At 33.8% G+C, this 19,509-nt stretch overlaps 2 protein-coding genes across 5 annotated transcripts; both read left to right on the forward strand.

Annotated features, from left to right (window-relative positions):
- Positions 1-5,086, forward strand: LOC100805789 (putative pumilio homolog 7, chloroplastic). Its single transcript, XM_003524692.4, has 5 exons — positions 1-2,098; positions 2,195-2,357; positions 3,246-3,409; positions 4,007-4,265; positions 4,540-5,086. The coding sequence occupies exons 1-5, from the start codon at positions 465-467 to the stop codon at positions 4,645-4,647; spliced, it is 2,328 nt and encodes a 775-aa protein (XP_003524740.2). The 5' UTR covers positions 1-464; the 3' UTR covers positions 4,648-5,086.
- A 7,569-nt stretch (positions 5,087-12,655) lies between these two features.
- Positions 12,656-19,502, forward strand: LOC100797813 (protein LNK1). 4 transcript variants are annotated; one of them, XM_006579932.4, is made up of 9 exons: positions 12,656-12,864; positions 13,311-13,382; positions 13,484-13,659; positions 14,003-14,352; positions 14,465-14,813; positions 15,340-16,029; positions 16,643-16,791; positions 18,908-19,043; positions 19,209-19,502. In XM_006579932.4, the coding sequence occupies exons 3-9, from the start codon at positions 13,657-13,659 to the stop codon at positions 19,296-19,298; spliced, it is 1,767 nt and encodes a 588-aa protein (XP_006579995.1). In that variant the 5' UTR covers positions 12,656-12,864; positions 13,311-13,382; positions 13,484-13,656; the 3' UTR covers positions 19,299-19,502. The 4 variants fall into 4 exon arrangements, with proteins under 4 accessions (XP_006579995.1, XP_025984237.1, XP_014631101.1 ...); XM_026128452.2 differs by lacking the exon at positions 13,484-13,659 and having other exon boundaries at positions 12,657-12,864; XM_014775615.3 differs by lacking the exons at positions 13,311-13,382; positions 13,484-13,659 and having other exon boundaries at positions 12,657-12,864.
- The last annotated feature ends 7 nt before the right edge of the window (positions 19,503-19,509 follow it).

The following is a 19,509-nucleotide window of genomic DNA, read 5'->3' on the forward strand; positions in this document are numbered from 1 at the left end:
AGCCCGTAGCGTCTGTTCTTGCTTCAGCTTTAATGGCCTGTGAGACTACGCTGAGTGTGTACGCCTACGGTTCCCAGTGACCGCATGTAAATCTTCAATATTTGCATGCTTCACCAACTCCCCTCAGACAATACCCATTACCCCGAATAATATGATTTTCTTCTCCAAATGCAAATGCAATTCCAATTCTCTAAAAGGACCCAACTTTCCCAGTTTCTCCACCCACTGAGCCCAACCCAGATGACCAAAGACTCGTAATTTCTCACGGGGTTGTGTTTTTCACTCTCTTTGAATCAATATCTGAAATGGGTTTTTTCTTTCTTTTTTTTTTCTTTCTGATTCATAGCATAGACTCCTCTCTCTGATTGTTCTGCGTGAGTTTCATTTGTTGTTCTGTTTTTTTTTTTCCTTTTTTCTTTTTTGTTCTATCACTTGTTTGTTGTTGGTGTGTTGAAAGCGTTGAGATGGGGAAAGAGATATTGGAGAACGTGAAGGATGATGGGGGGCTCGAGGAGCTTGAGATGTTGCTGAATGAGATCCCTCAGGCAACATCACACAATCTTTACCATGGGAAATCGCATGATGTTGTTGTTCATCATGGTGATGATGATGATCATCGTCATGGTTCTTTTGTTGTGTCTCATGGAATGTGTGATGATGACCACCCATTCACTCAGGTTCAGTATCCATGTGTTTCATCCCCTGTGAGTGGCTTTTCTCTGCAATCTGATGGTTCTTCCTCAAGCTTGTTCTCTTCTTCTGGCCATGCCTTGTCTGACACTGGATCACCAACCCCTCCTCCATTGGAGGATCTTAAATCCACCACCATGCCTTCTTCTGGAGGTTCTTCTTCTCACCCTAATAACCGTTTCATCACACCTGATTCAACTCTTATCAGGAATGCCAATGGAGGTTTGGTTAATGAACTTGGCGGCCTGTGTGCCAATTTTAGCCAAATGTACATCAGCAATCAACAAGAGAGCCCTTGTGATTTCAAGGATGCTTCAATGGCCATGCATAGGCCTCCATTTCCTGAATGTGTATCCTTCACTGGAAATGGTCCAAGCAATGTTCACAAGCATGGGGATTCTTACAGTTTCAGGAGAGGTTCTTTTGATTGTGTTGGGGTTCAGTCCCCTCTTCCCTGGAGTCCTAGAAATCAGGATACCGATATGAATTCGGCCTTAATGGCTAATTTATTTGGATCAAGACAGTGTGCCAAAAGGTCCGAGCCAATGCTTTCTCAATTAAATGACTTTAGTGGTTCAATGGAGTCTCCATGTCATCATCATTCAAGGCAGCTGATGGATAACTACTATTTTGGAAGAAGTCGAAATCAGCCACCGGAGTGTACTGCTTCTTTGAGCAGGAATCCAATGGTTGATGCTTTACTTTATGCACAGAAAAATGGAATGAATGTAACTGAAGAAAGAGGCATGTTGAGATTGCCCAGCTCTTCCCGAGGTATTAATTTAAGACCTTATTTGGGTGTTCAGGATTTACTGCAGTATAGGCATAGCCATTCTCTGCCTAATAGTTCAAGAGCTGTGCCTCTTTCAAATGCTAGAATCCCACAAAGAAACATAGATGCTATTGCAAGTGAGGGGAGCTTCATCATACAAGGTGAAGGTGTAAATTATGTTGCTAGCAGAGGTTTGGATCGTTCTATGTATCATAGTAAGGCTGCGGTGCAAGACACCGGCTTTGCTAGGAATTTGAAGAGATCAGAGCTAGACATGCCATACCAGGTTGTAGGAACTTATGACAATACTAGGGGTGCCAGGATAGGTTGCTCCTTTCCTTTGTTACCCAAGTACAGTTCCCTAGCTGAAGCTCAAGGTTATATATATTTAATGGCCAAAGATCAGCATGGCTGTAGGTTCTTGCAGAAAATGTTTGATGAGGGTACACCAGAAGATGTTCTAATGATATTTAATGAGATAATTGATCATGTAGTGGAACTTATGATGAATCCTTTTGGAAATTACCTTATGCAGAAGTTATTGGATGTATGCAATGAAGAACAGAGGATGCAAATCCTATTAATAATTACCGAAGAACCTGGGCAGCTTGTCAGAATCTCTTTAAACACTCATGGGTGATGGCACAACTTGTGAATCTACTGCAATTTTATGTAGTTGGCTTATATTGAATTTGACATGACTTCTTTACTTTTTTTTTTTTCTTTTATCAGCACTCGCGTGGTGCAGAAGCTAGTTGAGACTCTCAAAACTAGGCAGCAAATTTCATTAGCTGTTTCAGCTCTTGAACCAGGATTCTTGGCTCTCATCAAAGATCTAAATGGAAACCATGTGGTTCAGCGTTGTTTGCTATGTTTAAGCAATGAAGATAACAAGGCATGAATTCTATCTTTCTCAATAAAGTTTATTGATATCTTGTGCATGATGTTTTTGTGAGTGAACAGAAATCTGTATCCTCATCTCACTCTTGTTTCTATTTTATAAACTTTTTAATCAGTGATAGCTGATCATCTCATGTGAAATAGACTTCGTTGTTTTCTTACATATTCAGTTCATTCTGAAAGCTTTTCTTCCTTAACATGCAACACTCTTGTCTAAGTTATGATAACAATAATGGTGCTTTAAAAATGGTGTATATAAACTTTAAATGTCATTATGTGAAAGACATGCTTTTGCCATCATAAATTGACAATGCTATGCTTGCAGTTTCTAAGCTACTAAAGTTTGAGTTTTTTTGTACCATGGACAAAATTTGCTAAATGTTCTTCAAGTTTCATCACCAAGAAAAAATATAAATTTATATGAGTGTTATGTGTTGCTCTAAGATTCCGATTTTGTTTTGGAAAAAAAATTTGAATTGATCAATGATGTATAAAACTAACACCACTCTAACTGCTAATGCTCAGTTCAGCAGAAACATTGCTGGTGAAGGGTTATGAATTTAACGCCTAGAGTATCCTAGTACAATTGTCCATTAGCTAATTTAAAAAATTAGACAACTAGATTTCTTATGGCCTTTACTTCCGTTGTGGAATTAATATCTACAGGGTTAGTAAAATGACCAATATTATAAATAGGGACCAATGAACAAAAAGAAATGCTTGTAATTATCTGGATTCTGGGATAAAGAGCTTGTGAACTATGATTGAATCGGTGTCCATTTTGTTGTGGCTCATGATTGGAGTGTGATGAAATGTAGAATAAATACATAAATTGATATCTCCTTGAAGAAGTTATATTTACCCTATTATTTGCATTCTGCAGTTTATATTTGTTGCTGCTGCAAAGTATTGTGTTGACATTGCAACTCACCAACACGGATGCTGTGTTCTGCAAAGATGCATTGGCCATTCAAGCGGGGAGTATCGAGAAAAACTGATTGCAGAAATATGTGCTAATGCACTTCTGCTAGCTCAAGATCAATTCGGGTAACTTTTGGAAACATAATTGTTTATAAAGCACAAAATTCCTTTCACCGGTTCTTCTTTTTCTGTTTTGTATATCTACTTTTCCACCCACAAAAATGTTTTCTCTTTTCTGTTGCAGAAGCAATAATCTTAGCTGTTGTCAAATGTCTTTGGCAATTGTATAAATGATTTTAACCCGTTTTACCAGAGGCCAAGTCTAGTGGGGACTGGAAAATGTGGTGGTCACACAGTATGAAAAGTGAATAGTACACTAGGAAACAAAATTGTTAATAACTACCGGATCTAAATTACAGTGTTTTCTTTTTTATAAAAATTCAAATTGAAATTCATATGTTGTTATACCAGCTTTAACTTGCTGATAAAAAAAAAACAAATACCGGCTTTAACTTCTCTATTGATTGAATAGATTTCTTTCTATACACCTTTTTGCTTTTGTCTTTGCATGGGACTCACATCTAACAAATCAAGCCTGTTGATCGTTTTTAATAAAACACCAATTCTGTGTTGACCTACTTTGGAACTATGAGATAAATGCTGCTTCCACTACTCTTTGATTTTTCTACCCTTTCATCTCTCTGTTCTTTTTGCCTGCTGCAGAAATTATGTTGTTCAATTTATCTTGGACTTGAAGATTTCATCTGTCACCACATGCATAAGGTTGCAATTTGAAGGCAACTATGTGCACCTATCAAGACAGAAGTTTGGTAGTCATGTGGTTGAAAAATGTCTTGCTGCATTCAATGATGAGAATCGATCAAGAGTCATTCTTGAACTGCTCTCCACGCCTCACTTTGAACATTTGCTTCAAGATCCACATGCAAACTATGTTGTTCAATCAGCTCTTCGACATTCTGAGGTTTGTAACATGGCCACCTTATTTTGCTCTTCACTTTTGATAAATCAATGACAGTATAATAATCAGTTTAAAATCTTGTTATGATGATACTATCTCTTTAGCCAAAAATTGCTGTCATCTACTAGTATGTTCTGATACTACACTTCCTATTTTATATCAGTAAAAAGTGCATATAATTTTTGTACTCATATTTTAGCAGTTATGTCATCAATGAAAGTGTTGATCTTGATCTGGTGGCGATTGTTATTTATTTTTTCTTTTCCTTCTAAACTAGGGTCATTTACACAATTTACTAGTTGAAGCAATTGAGTCCCACAAAGCCGTTTCTCGAAACAGCCCGTATTCCAAGAAGATTTTCTCGCAGAAGCTTTTGAAGAAATGATGTACATTCTCCTCTTGTGCAAGAAGGGTTCTTGTTCTGTGCCAAAGAAAGCTTGTCTAGGTCTGCCACAACAACGGTTTATATATGTTTTGGATGGTTATTTAACTGTAAGTTAAATGATGATAACCATACAAATGAGTTAAAGTCTGTTTATAAGTGCTTGTTCATCTGCTCAGTTAATTATGGAAAAAAGAGGAAGAAGAGAAGAACAGAGCAGAAATTTTGCTCACATTTAGATCTTTGCATTTGCATGTACTATTTCTTGTTTTTCAACTTATTGGATATTATTATCATGTTAATTATGCTATTCTCACTGTGTGAGAATGTACAGTGTATAGAACTTTAGACTTTTGCTTTTATTGTATAATAATATGAAGAACTTTCTGAATAACCTTTATCTTAAACTCTTTCATAATAACGTCCTTCATTCTAAGTGCAAGGGGAGTGAATGATGCTTGTTCGTTCATTGTATTTTAAATTTATGATTGTTCACCATTTTGTTCATGATTTTAAAATCTCATGTCTTTGTTTTTTTCCTTCATACAAGGAGGCTAGATTTGGCATTTTGGTTCCTCTTAAATGCATTCAGCACTTTACAAAAAAAATAAAAATAATAATTTGTCATATTATTTGACAAACGTCGATATCCATTTTCACAGCTAAACAATAAAAAATACTCAAACTCGTTGTTTACTTTGTGTAACGCATGGATCAAAATTCTAGTAAATCAATAATAGTTCATTGCTGTAAAAAAAAAGTCATCAAGAAATTAACGAATAAAATTGTGATGTATAATCACTTAAGAATTTATTAAAATCTCAACGGTTTTCTAAAAAAATCTTTTTTAAAGGACAGAGTAAGGTGGCTTTTCGGCAAAAAATTAAAGGAACGCACCTAAACCTTTTAATGAAACAACATTATGAGGCACATAGAAGTTTTAATTTAGTACTAGAAATACATATATAAGATGGTTGGTCTAACACAACTTGATTGGCCCTGGAAATACAAATATAGTATTAAAGATTAATGGAGTAATAATTCTACCATAACTTGACGAGCCATGGAAATACAAATACATATAAAACAATTATGCATCCGGTTATTTCTTTATAAATTCTAATATTTCCTCTATAATCATGTATGGGCCGCAAATAACAGCTACTTGGGAATATAGTAGGTTGGCCTGCTAGTTAACCGAAGAGAATTATAAACTTTTATTTCAAAAAGGAAAAATAATGCATTTATATTGCATAATTTGATTCTATCATCTTCCATGACTTTATTTCTAATCTATTTATATTTTTTAATTATTACGGTACTTTATAAAGAAAGTATTAATTAAAAAATAAATGTATGTACTGTATTAGAAATTAGAAATATAAAAGGTATTAAATACTTATCATACAAAGTTTTAAGAGTTCTGATCCTTCTGGATCACTTTTTATTTTATTTCTCTCTTTTCTTAAGATACGTATTTTTATCACTATTTTGCCCTTGTTTCTATTTTTCTTTAAGAAAATAAGAAATACTTTTATTTTACATTAATTTTTTAAAATTTTATTTACTTATATTTTCAACTAATTTCTTTTAATCTTTAAAAAAACTCCTAAACTTAAATTACTATTATATTATTTATTTATTTTTTTAAACTAGTATTTTAACCTATACATTATACATGATAAATGTTTATTTATGTATAATTAAAATTCATAAAAAAGTAATAATTTATATTATAAAATGTTACCTAAATAAAAGAAATACACATGTACGAGATACTAATACTTATTAGTAGTTTTTTTTATAAGATAATGAAAGTTTTTTCGTTTTGCTGTATATCGATGTATGGAAGTTTCTGAAGCTACCTAAATTTGCTTCCTCTAATATTTTTTTTTCTTGGTAAGAAATATGTTTCCACTATTAGCTGATAGGTTACATAGATGATAGTGGTAGTAGATTTCCATCAAGGTTAGGATGCATGACAACGTCACAAGTCATAAAAGCTTGAACAAAAGTAATTGCGTTATCAAATAAGCTAAAGATTAAATTATACTTTTTTTAAATATTTATTATTCTAGAATAATAAAAAAAAAGAAAAAAAGTTATACACATGTGTACCGTGTAAAACTTTTTACAGCATCCACACATGACATTCAACTCATAAAAATAATTCAAATCGATGATAAAAATATTTTTTAGTCTTAATTCTTTGGTTAAAGAATTTTTTTTAATTAATGTAAAGTTCATTAAAAAATAAATAAAGTATTATCAATACGAAAAATTGAATTCAGGTAATATTTAAATTGATTCAACCTTAATGTTAATATATTAATCACGTGTTTTATCACTTACTTGGTAATAAAAACATTTAAAAATTCATTTTATTTTTGACTGACTAAGATTAATAATAACATATTCAAAATTAATTATTCCACGTCACACGTTATTAACGGGGTAGTGTACTATCACTGTTTGTTTGTTTTGGAAGAAAACAAAGGGAATGAAAATAAAAAATAATAATTAAAAAAACTATGATCAAAATAAAATTGAATGTTAAATTGTTTAATTTGAAAAAAGTAAATAGAAAATAAAATATAAATTTGTTTAATTTAAACGAAATGGGAGAAGATAATTAAGTAAACATGCAAAAAATACTCTTATACCTTTATTTGGTAAGATCAAGTTTCTTTCAAAATAAACAAACAAGGTTACAAGAGTAAAAAATTAAAAACATTCCTCTGACTTTTTTTTTCCTGTGGGACCCACCTGCGCACAAACATACAATGGATGAATTTTTTGCGGGACTCACCTCATTTCGATGAGAAATATACAAGGAATGTTATAAATTCACTTTTTAATATATTTTTTAAAATATAAATTTTATCGTTAGATGAAATTTATTAAAAATAAAAAATAGTTTTATTTTTATCTAATAATAATTATAAAATTACAAAATTCATGGTCACCGAATTAATATAAATCTCAGGTAGAATGAGTTAGAGCGGAGATGAACAGAGGCACACAACGATTGCATTTGTGAGATTGAGATGAGAGGTGTTATGGTCATGGTGTTTCAGAGTAAGAGCAAGCTAGATGAGAGGTGAAAGTGATGCAAAACTGGCTAGGATTTCAAATGGAGAAAGAAAATCACGCGTATTAGGTTTAAGATTACATGTGAGTACTTGTTTTGAGTGAGCAAACCGTATCTAAATACCTTGTGTGTGTTAGCATATCCAATTAGGTTTAATTTTTTTATGGATGCAAAAATCCAAAATTGAACTTACATGACAAATCTCATTCAAATCCACCTTTGTTATATACTTGAATATGTGATGTGAATCTTACGGGACGAAACGTTTGATACAGGTTACGAAGGTTTGGATGACGCCACTTCCGATGAAGGAAGATAAGTTAGGGTAGACGCCACTTCCGGTGAAGGAAGATAAGTCAGGGTAGACGCCACTTCCGGTGAAGGAAGATAAGTCAGGGTAGACGCCACTTCCGGTAAAGGAAGATAAGTCTGGGTAGACGCCACTTCCGGTGAAGGAAGATAAGTCAGGTTAGACGCCACAAGGATTACCTTGATAAGTCTGATATTGGTTCAACAAGGAACCCTGAAACTCTCACCCAATTTTATGAAAATACCAAAAGTTTTTTTTTATTGAAAATAAAAACCAATACTTATAGTGTATCAGAACAAAAAGATAAAAATAGACATGGGCCTTCTAAACAGGTTGGGCCAAAATTACAATAAATAAAAATTATAACTAAAAACATATTTAACTTGGCCCTTCAAATTAGTTTGGGCCTTCAGCAACAATTAATTGTCTTGATAGTGTCTGATGAGAATCATGAAACTGGCCAAATACAGGCTAAAGGCCCAAGTGGAGAAGGACGAAGGCCCAAGTGGAGAAGGACAAAGCCCCGAGTGGAGAAGGGTGAAGACCCAAGTGGAGAAGGATGAAGGCCTAGAGGCAGAGACACTATCAAGACTATTAATTGTTCCTGAAGGCCCAAACTGTTTAGAAGGCCCATGTCTATTTTTATCTTTTTGTTCAGCTACACTATAAGTATTGGTTTTTGATTTGAATAAAAAAAACTTTTGGCAATTGATAAAAATTGGTGAGAGTTTCTCTCCGGGTTCCTTGTTGAACCAATCTCAGACTTATCAAGGTAATCCTTGTGGCGTCTGTCCAGACTTATCTTCCTTCACCGGAAGTGGCTGCTACCCTGACTTATCTTCTTTCGCTGGAAGTGGCGTCAACCAAAAACTCTACAGCCTGTATCAAGCGATCCGTGCCCCGTAAGGTTCACATCATCTGGTATCAGAGCTTTGGCTCTTGATACAGGTTCTATCTTATCCTATTATTTTTCTTTGTAATTTGTCCAGGTTCGTGTTTGGTCGTTGTTCTGTTATTTGTTTTCTTGTTTGCGTCTTGTTGCGTTCTTGTTTATGTCTTTGTTTCGTTCTTGTTCTTGTCACGTTTGTGTTCTTGTTGTTGTTCTTGTTTCTAGTGTCTTTCAGACTTTGTGTCATAAAAAAAATTGTTTGGGTTCTGTTTCAAGTAAAAAAAAAGTTGCAGAAATTTTGAAAAAAAAAAAGAGAAGAAAAGAAGAAAGAGAAAAAAAAGAAAGTGGGTGTTTGATCTTTGAACACGAAATTGAGGCAGTTAGAGGCTTTTTTTTGGCAGAAATCATGTACCAAATCCCCTTATCTAGATTCTCCTCTAAATTCTGAGCGTTTTGATATATAGTGGGCCTCAAACGGACAATCGTAGCAAAAGTTATGAGCATTTGAAGTTTACTTGTCATATCTGTGTTATCTTATCTGTTATCCTATCTGTTATCTTATTTGTTATCATATCTGTTTTCCAAATTAAATCTAATTTGTTATCCAAATCTGATCTATTATCCAAATCAAATCAAATCAAATTTTTTTATCCAAATCAGATTTGTTATCCAAATCTAATCTGTTATCCAAATCAAATCCAATATGCTATCCAAATCAAGTCCAAGTTGTTATCCCAAATCAAATCTGTTACTCTGATAATTATATTGTCTTTCCTTTTATTTTATATTACCTTGTGTGTCTAATTCGATCCATCCAGGAAGTTAAGATGGAGTGAGTGGTAAAAGGCAAGAGTGAAAACTTTTGGCATTTTCATAAAATTGGGTGAGAGTTTCTCTCAGGGTTCCTTGTTGAACCAATATCAGACTTATCAAGGTAATCCTTGTGGCGTCTAACCTGACTTATCTTCCTTCACCGGAAGTGGCGTCTACCCAGACTTATCTTCCTTTACCGGAAGTGGCGTCTACCCCGACTTATCTTCCTTCACCGAAAGTGGCGTCTACCCTGACTTATCTTCCTTCACCGGAAGTGGCGTCTACCCTGACTTATCTTCCTTCATCGGAAGTGGCGTCATCCAAACCTTCGTAACCTGTATCAAACGTTTCGCCCCGTAAGGTTCACATCAAGATCAACTTGATGTTCTATGCCTCTTGAAGGTGGTAGTCCATGAGGAATCTCCTTAGGAAAGACATTTTTAAATTCCTGCAATAATGGTTGAACACTAGGAGAAATAGAAATAGTAAACTCATTAGAATTATCAGTAGAAATTTTACTGTCTTTGCAATACTGTAGATTGAGTGGTTCATGAGCAGGTAACACTTTCCTCACTTCACTCGCCTCTGCAAAATAATTAAATTTTCTCTCATGTGTATCACTCTTTTCCTCGGGTGTATCACTCTTCTTTTTCATATTCATTTGTAGTGCCTCACTATTTTCTTTCTCTTGTTCTCTCTTTTCTTCCATTCTGATTTGGTCATCACACACTTCTCTAGGGGATAACAACTTGGACTTGATTTGGATAGCAGATTGGATTTGATTTGGATAACAGATTAGATTTGGATAACAAATCTGATTTGGATAAAAAAATTGATTTGATTTGATTTGGATAATAGATAAGATTTGGATAACAAATTAGATTTAATTTGGATAACAGATATGATAACAAATAAGATAACAGATAGGATAACAGATAAGATAACAGATATGACAAGTAAACTTCAAATGCTCATAACTTTTGCTACGGTTGTCCGTTTGTGGCCCACTATATATCAAAACGCTCAGAATTCAGAGGAGAATCTAGATAAGGGGATTTGGTACACGATTTTCTGCCAAAAAAAAGCCTCTAACTGCCTCAATTTCGTGTTGAAAGATCAAACACCCACTTTCCCAATACTTATAGTGTAGCTGAACAAAAAGATAAAAATAGACATGGGCCTTCTAAACAGTTTGGGCCTTCAAGAACAATTAATAGTCTTGATAGTGTCTCTGCCTCTGGGCCTTCATCCTTCTCCACTTGGGCCTTCACCCTTCTCCACTCGGGGCTTTGTCCTTCTCCACTTGGGCCTTCGTCCTTCTCCACTTGGGCCTTTAGCCTGTATTTGGCCAGTTTCATGATTCTCATCAATATGTCTTAAAAAGTTACTTTTATAAATCAATTTTTTCATATTTGGTTGGGTTAGGTTGTATTTATTTTTATATCAAGGTAAAAATGTACACATAACTTTTTCCTATTAGGGTGTGGGTGGAATTAGTTTAATATGTTAAAATTAAAAGAAAAATTATTAAAAAATTTATGACTCATAGTTAAGTTGATATACCCAATAAAAATAAATAAAAATAATCTAAATATAATATTACAATCATAAATATTTTGACTTAATAGTGTTTGTAAAGTTATTCTGACTTCAAATTAGTAAAGGAATGATAAATTTTTATTAGAGTTAAAAAATGAATGACGTGTACTCCTCTAATGATAATGTGTGAGTTAATGTGATAGATGATTACTTAATTAGTGAGCGAATAGAAAGTTAACTGACTATTATCCAATGATAAAATTATGTCAGTACAACAAAAATAATATCATACTAAATTGTATTAACACATGCTTTTTTTGAAGCTATCATCAAACCTAACCCAATTATAAAAATATTAAGTAGGCTTGACTATACTAATAAATGATTGACACATAACCTAACCCAAACTTGTGTTTAATGAGTTAATTTGTCATATTCAATCCATTTTGACATTACTTGATCTTTGTTCATCTAAGGATATTCATTGACTCAAAATTAACTTGATGAAGTCAATAATTCCAATCAAATCAATCAACTTGATTTGGATTGGTTTAATCAATCAATTAACTTGATAGCTTTTTTTGAAGCTATCATCAAACCTAACCCAATTATAAAAATATTAAGTAGGCTTGACTATACTAATAAATGATTGACACATAACCTAACCCAAACTTGTGTTTAATGAGTTAATTTGTCATATTCAATCCATTTTGACATTACTTAATTTTTGTTCATCTAAGAATATTCATTGACTCAAAATTAACTTGATGAAGTCAATAATTCCAATCAAATCAATCAACTTGATTTTGACTGGTTTAATTAATCAAATTCTTTCACTATAGAAACCAAATCAATAAGAAAATATATTAATAATATTTTTTGTATTTCTTTTAATTTTTTTATTATTAACTAAAATTTATTGAGAATTTCGTGCCAGACATCATCAGACCAGGCAATATCAAAGGTTGAGAAAAGGAATGAAATATCTTTCAACGTCCAACATCCAAGTTGCGATTTTATTAATAGTTTAACAATACAACGCATACTCAAAAAATAAAAAATACTCTTATTCTATTTCCATTCTATCACGAGGAATAAACAGAATGAATAAAATATTCTTACATGCATCAGGAGAAAAAAACAGAGTGAAGAAGGAATGAGGAAGACGGCACGTGCGGAGTCTAGTACGGACTTGTGCTCCCAACGAGTGGTCCAAAGACACGTGTCAGAATCCAATGGAAAAGGGTACGTGGACGAATAGAAACGCAGGAACTGATCCTCCCATCCACGAACTCGGAGTTTGATGTCCACGTGTCGATCTCTGCACGATACCTTTCGCTGCAATTCCAAATAACAATAAATAAAAATATTAATTAATGACAATTAAAGAAAAAAAAGAAAACTTGTGCCGCAGAGTTGAGTTCGACGGAAAAGAAGCCTCTGGAAAGTCCTAGAAAATCCCCACCGCAGAGGTGAACAGTGCTCAAAAGAAGATTCTCTCTCGTTTTCTCGGAAAATTTGGTTCTCCGGTTACCTTGGCTTAGCTGGATGTGGATGCTAACATAGTTACAATTTCAGGTTTTTTTTTTTTTTCTAGTTCTGTAGCTTTTTTTTTAATTGCTTTGGTTTATGCAATTTAAGTTTTGGTATAGAGTTGTTAATTGTCTCTGTTTATGATTTAGGATTTATATTTATGATATGCTTTGTGATTTTTCCATTTTTTTCTTCTGGCAACAGGCTAGTAATGGTTGTATAGTTTAGTTTCTGTGATTTTATTTTATTAATGATGTGGCGTAGCAATAGAGTTGGTGTTATAATTTGTTGGCATGGAAATTTCTTCTATTTAAATTCGCAACCTATTGTAAACTGGGGCTTGGGATGAGCTTCTAAGTTCTAGATCTTCAACTTTTAGCGTTTGCCTCTTTTGTTTGTTTTTATTTTGGTGTATCATACTGAAAATATTGTAGTATAAGATCATAAATGAGTAGAAATTCAGCTTTGTGGTATTTTGATTTGATTTTGAGGGCTCTGGTTCATGCTTCAAAACAAGAGAGGATAGTTATGATTTCTACGAGGGGCTTCTTTCATGAGAACGGGTAAATCTCCCCGTCTAATTTTTTGTTCTGTTAAATACATTCGTTATTGGTTAAAATTAAGTTGGCATCATTAGTAATGACAAGCATCTTTATGATTGTAGGGATGTTGAAATAGGAATAATTTGGGTCCTCTTTTGTAACTTTTGAGACTGAGTACCAAAAATTAAGGCTATAGTGTTTCTTCGACTGAAAAGGTGGCAGATGATTTAATTGAACTATTTGACAAATTCCTTCTGTTTGAAATGAACTCTCCAAATTGGACAAGATTATACTGATGGTGAGCAGTGATGTCATTAAAGGAAAAATATATTTTCATATCATACCAGGCAACCTAGGTTATCTGGTATGATATGAAAATCATTTCCAGGGAATATTAACAATATATTGACTCAACATTGTCATCAAAGGAAAAATATGTTTTCTTCCATTCTACTTGCATCACTTTTTTTACCTCTCTATGCAAAGTGATTGAAATCTCTGAAATGATTATCACCTTTTTTGTTACACTATTTATTAGGTTTGATGATATGTTTTATGAGGATTAATTATTATGTCCTGTGACGCCAGGGTATCTTAAATAATTTTCTAATTGTCTGTCTTGATGTTACATTACATCTCAGGGTAGGGAGAACTTGCTAAATCTGAACCAGAAAGAGAGAACAGAAAAGGCTAACAAACCTGAAGATCTGCTTTCTCCATGTGATAGTGACTCATGCAGAGAACATAAAAAGCTAACATCAGATAATACAAGGATGTCTGATCATTGTTTGAAGAGCAGCAAAGTAGATTCTAGTAGTAGTGAGCTTTGTGCAGATGATACCATCTTAGGAGACAAGTGTGTGGTGGAGGATGATAGCGTGTCTCAATATTCAATCAATCACATATCTCAAACTGACAATGAACTCAGCTTTCTTGATAATGATGGGTGGCTCAATATCGGAAACTTTGAAGATGTTGATAGGATGATGTTGTAAGAAATTCTCCTATGTGACCGAAGTATTTTCACCATCCACCTTGAATGATATGCTAATCAATATATCATTATCACCATGAATATCTAAATATTACTTTTAAAATTGCAGAAGCTGTGACTTGACATTTGGAATGGAGAGCCTCAATAATGAAGAGGAGTTCTGCTGGCTCCGGTCTTCAAATGGAACTGAAGGATCTGATGATGCATTGAAGTCTGCATTCAAGTTTTCATCTGCTGAAGCAAGTCTGTTGAAAAGCATATCAGATTATAATATCGACACAAATGAAAACATGGAAGGTCTGCCAATTAATGACGGCAACAATAAAGCATCTCCTATTGATAAAAAATTGAGGTCTCGAATGAATGCCAATCATGATGATGTTCCTTCTTCATTATCAACATTCCATGAATCAGCCATGAAATCTGGTAATAGAGATGACTTGATGGCTAAACTAAAGGTTGGCTACCCTTCAATTTTTTTTTCTATTTTGATTTTCAAATTGGATTCTGAGCTTCTGAATTTCAAATTATGTTGCTACAATTCTCTGTGGACTCTTTTACCAAAACACACACATGGAGACATACATATACTCACAAAATTGACCCCTCAAAGGCATATAACACAATGAGTTTGATATTTGCCTCTAACCTTGTGAAAGTATTAATTCCATTGAATTTATTTATTGAAGTTTGATATTATGAGAATGCTATGATGTAGGCACTAAATCTGACTGTATTCGACAATTCAATGCTTATTTTGTTTGATGTAAATTTTGTTTTTCAATAATAGAAAACTGGCCTTGACCTTTAGGCAATACTCAATTTCAGCTGCTTTATTTTCTGAGTGATCTGTTGCATTCATCTGACATATGGTTTGTAGTAACAGTGAACAAATCTGACTGGCCAGTCTATTTAATTCAGGTGAACTTAAAAAATAATTTGTCGCTTAATTTGAATATCAAAAACAGCCTCTTTGTATGACAGATGGAAGGAAACCTGTTAAAAACATCAGCAGGAAAGAGAAAAAATGGTTACCTGGGACATGGTGATTTTGATCTTCCTTATGCTCAAGTGGAGCAATATGCAAATCTGAAGCAATCTTTTGGAGCCTCTTCCAGTGGGGTCACTTCACAGGATAGCATCCACAAACACAGACCAGACATGGATTCTAATTCTTTAGGACATATACAGATACAAACTGACCTAATGGACCCAGGCTATTGTCATACTTCTAATTACACTTCCCTCCTTCCAACTTTGTCTGGATCTAGGTCTGGACATGATGGACATCCATCTCCTTCTTTTAAAGAATCGTCATTTGCACCTAACATGGAGAGTTCTAATGCTCATAAGTTGGATGCTGTTGCCTTGAAAACAAAAAATGAGAGAGAAAATTTATATTTTTGCCACGATGCACAACTAATAAGTCCAAGATTTAAAAGTGGAAATATGGGAAATCCTGAGCCATTCAAAAGTCCAGGTTCAGCTCAGAAGGTAGGCCATCAGTTTGAAAATGAGAATGAAGGCCATAGTGAAGTTGGAGAAATTAGCATAAGATTTTCACAAGAAATAGACTCATCAAATGTGCAGGAAAGCTCATCTATGAGCTCTGCACTGGACGAAGCCTCACTTGAAACAACTAGCTTTTGCCAACTGCAACAGATCATGGATCAGGTATTTTAATATTTTGCAATGTTAAAGTTTGATTCTGTATTATTTTCTTGGACTATGAAATCAAAATTAACTTACCAGCAACTGACTAGTTTTGGTTTCTTCATCATGATGGATTTTCTTGTCAGGGCTGTGTTAACATTACATCTCTAATTTTGCTTGGCCATATAAATTTTGTAAATTTGGTGCTACTGAAACACCGTATGATAGGAAGGTAGCTGCCAGTATCAACCCAAATCCTGGGTCTGACTCTTTTTTTATCTGAAAAAATTTCTTGCCGTGGGATTTGGTTTTTCAAAAATTAGAATGCACTTTAAATGGAAAAGTATCGAGTTATAACCTTTGCTTAGGAAATCGATGGCTGTGTTTGAGATAAACTACATGCACATGTTTAACAAACTATTGTTGTTAAATCTATTCTCATGATTTTCCAATCAACAGTTATAACTTTGCACTATTTATTCTACAGTACACCCCTCATTCTAGAGGAACTAAACCTATGTTGTGATGCTAAGAATGCTAAGATAGTTAATGCTTGCGTATCCTTATTGCTGGAAATCTATTTATCAATTGATTAAAAAATACTTTCCATAACATAAAGTTCACTTGATTGCAGTTGGATATTAGAACCAAACTATGCATAAGGGACAGTCTATACCGCTTGGCTAAAAGTGCTGAACAAAGACATAATGATACCAATGCAAGTGGTCAAATTGGTGATGATGTTGAAGCCTGCAAAGCAGTAATGATACAGGACTCAAACAGGTATCACTCCATTGATTTCTGGTTCAAATTTGTATTTCTCTTGGGTCTTGACTACACAATGCAATGCTGGTGCGGCATGATTTTGAGTAGGCTTGTGGTTTGCTTATATGACACTTTTAATGTACTCAAACACATAATATTCTTTTTTAATTTTTAGTCATCAGGTTTATATATGGATATGTGAAAAGTGAAATATTCATGAAATGGAGAATAAAATATTTTTGTGAAAGGACAGTATTGTGAGTTAGCATATATTGTTAGATAAAACCTTTATTACAGTATAACCATGCTGCTCTTTCCCTCCCACCCCCTTTCAAGGCATGGAAAATTGAACCACCTAAATTGGCTACGGCCAAGGTAGATACACCCAAATTGCCATAACATAATATGAAAACACTGTTCTGGCCAAATAACTCCAAGTGTTTGAACCTATGGTAAATGCTGAAGGCACATGCTCTTTTTTTCCTGAATTTAATGCTTTAAATATTCTTGTATTTTTTTTATAAGCTAAATTATATTAAACGGAAACTTACATTGAGCATAAGAATTGCTCAACCCAAGTTTATATTGATTACAGACATTTTGGCACACAGCTGAAATATTCTTGTAATCTCGACTCAGATGTCTTACCTATTGAGCTAAGAAAAAGGAACAGAGCCTTGCATCTTATTTCCTAGTTTGTTTCTTTTAAAGACCTTTCCTTACATCACAAGAACTTCATTTCAACCCTTGATTTGAATCCCAACAATAGTACAGGTAGCATTGAAGTAAAAGAACTGGGTTTAAATGAGTGTGTTGTAGAAGAATGGAATATGGGAGATGACGTAAAAAGTCTCAAGGTTGACAGAGCTCAATACTAGATGTTTGTAGTTAAGTTGATATACCTGGCAGTCTGGCACTACCTAACCATATTTGGCATCATATGCTATTAGTACTGTTAGCAAGTTCATGCATGACACAGGATTCTTCCATATGTTAAACCTACATCTGGAAGAGTATTATTATCAAGGGTGGAAATCTAACTATGAAAGTGTGGGAATGAATCCTTTTATGTATATGTGTAGTTATTATGTTCATGTCTCACTTGATATATTAAGAGAGAGGACATATCAAAGGGATAGAGAGATACATGATTTGAATGTGACCTTGTCATGTCAAAATTTGACATGAAAGGATCCATTCTTATGGAAGCATATACAAATGCAGATTATGCAGGGCTGGGCCAATCACTAGTAGGAGGTCAACCGTCAACATCATATTACTGTATATATGTTCTTGGGTGGAAACTTAATTGCTTGGAGGATCAATAAGAAAAATGTTATGGCTCAAGCAAGTGCAGAAGCTAAGTTTTGAGCTATGCCACAAGGAGTGTGAGTTGTTATAGATGAAAATTATACTAGATGGACCTTGGACTAAACTATGAGACTCCTATAAGGCTACTTTGTGACAACAAACACTATTAGAATTGCATATAATATTTTTGCTTGACAAGACCAAACATATTGAGATATAATGGCATTTCAATAATGGGTTGCCTACCACATATTGAGATATAATGCCAGTGAGATTTAAGTTTTAACAATCTCATATTGGTTGTGTTGTAGGTATTTTAAATTAGTGCCTATTTTTAGTTACCAAATTTTTAATCCTACTTTAGAAAGTGATTAATCTGCTTAACTTATGCATAGCCTTTACACTTTGATGCTTTGTACATCTTTATGTATAAGGTAATAATAATATTCAGAAATTGTTCCTTCAAGTTTTTTTTTCCTCTCGTTAAAATTTAAATGTGAATTAATTTGAGCCTTTTAAAACATCCAGGTTTGCATTTATTTGAAACTTCTGCTCATCCTTTTACTTGAAATATTCAACCTATTTCAAACTTGGAAGTTCATCTTAGGATGTGAGTTATATTTACAAAAAATTATATATATAGAAAAAACATTTTATTGTTGCAATGGACAATGAATGTTTCTTAATAGAAAGGAGAGGAAGAACACGTTATTATGTTTAAGCTCCGTTCTTGTTCTTAGCTCCCATCCAGTTTTAATATCCGTAGAAAAACAATGTTTATTTTCTAATCTTACTGATAAGTATAACACCTTGCTCTATTCAGGTGTACGGGATTCATGCATATTGAAACTGATACAAATCCCGTTGATCGAACTGTTGCACACTTACTGTTTCACAGGCCTTCAGATCCATCAATGTTGCCCCATAATGATCCTTTACCTTTCAAGTCCAGTTCCATGGTATGCTTTAATCAAATTGTTAACATGCTTTAACGAAGTAGATATTATCTTGGGTCCTATTTATATGAAATAAGTTATAGTACTACAACTTGTGTTTCTTATAAACAGGACCAAGGGGAATAATTGTTTTTTGTTGGTAGTCTCATTTTCTGCTTTAACTGACAGTTATGTGGATCGGTGATCAATCCAGCAGTAGTGACTGAGAAAGAGGTTTGTCAGGAAGAATCTTCTACTGGATTAGAAAAGTCGTCTTAAAGGGTAACACCTCGTGAAAAGAGAAACAATGGCTTGTTTTAAAGTAAGTCATCGTATCATATATGATGTATAATTAATTATTCGGAGACTTGCTCAGATCCCTTTGTTAGTGATTCATTTTTTTGCCATCCGATACCATTATATTTATATTGATGTATAAATGACTGATCATCAATCCAAGGTAGCGTATGAGATTAGATATAATTTTCTA

Source organism: Glycine max, chromosome 5, assembly GCF_000004515.6.
Source record: "Glycine max cultivar Williams 82 chromosome 5, Glycine_max_v4.0, whole genome shotgun sequence".
Taxonomy (NCBI): domain Eukaryota; kingdom Viridiplantae; phylum Streptophyta; class Magnoliopsida; order Fabales; family Fabaceae; genus Glycine; species Glycine max.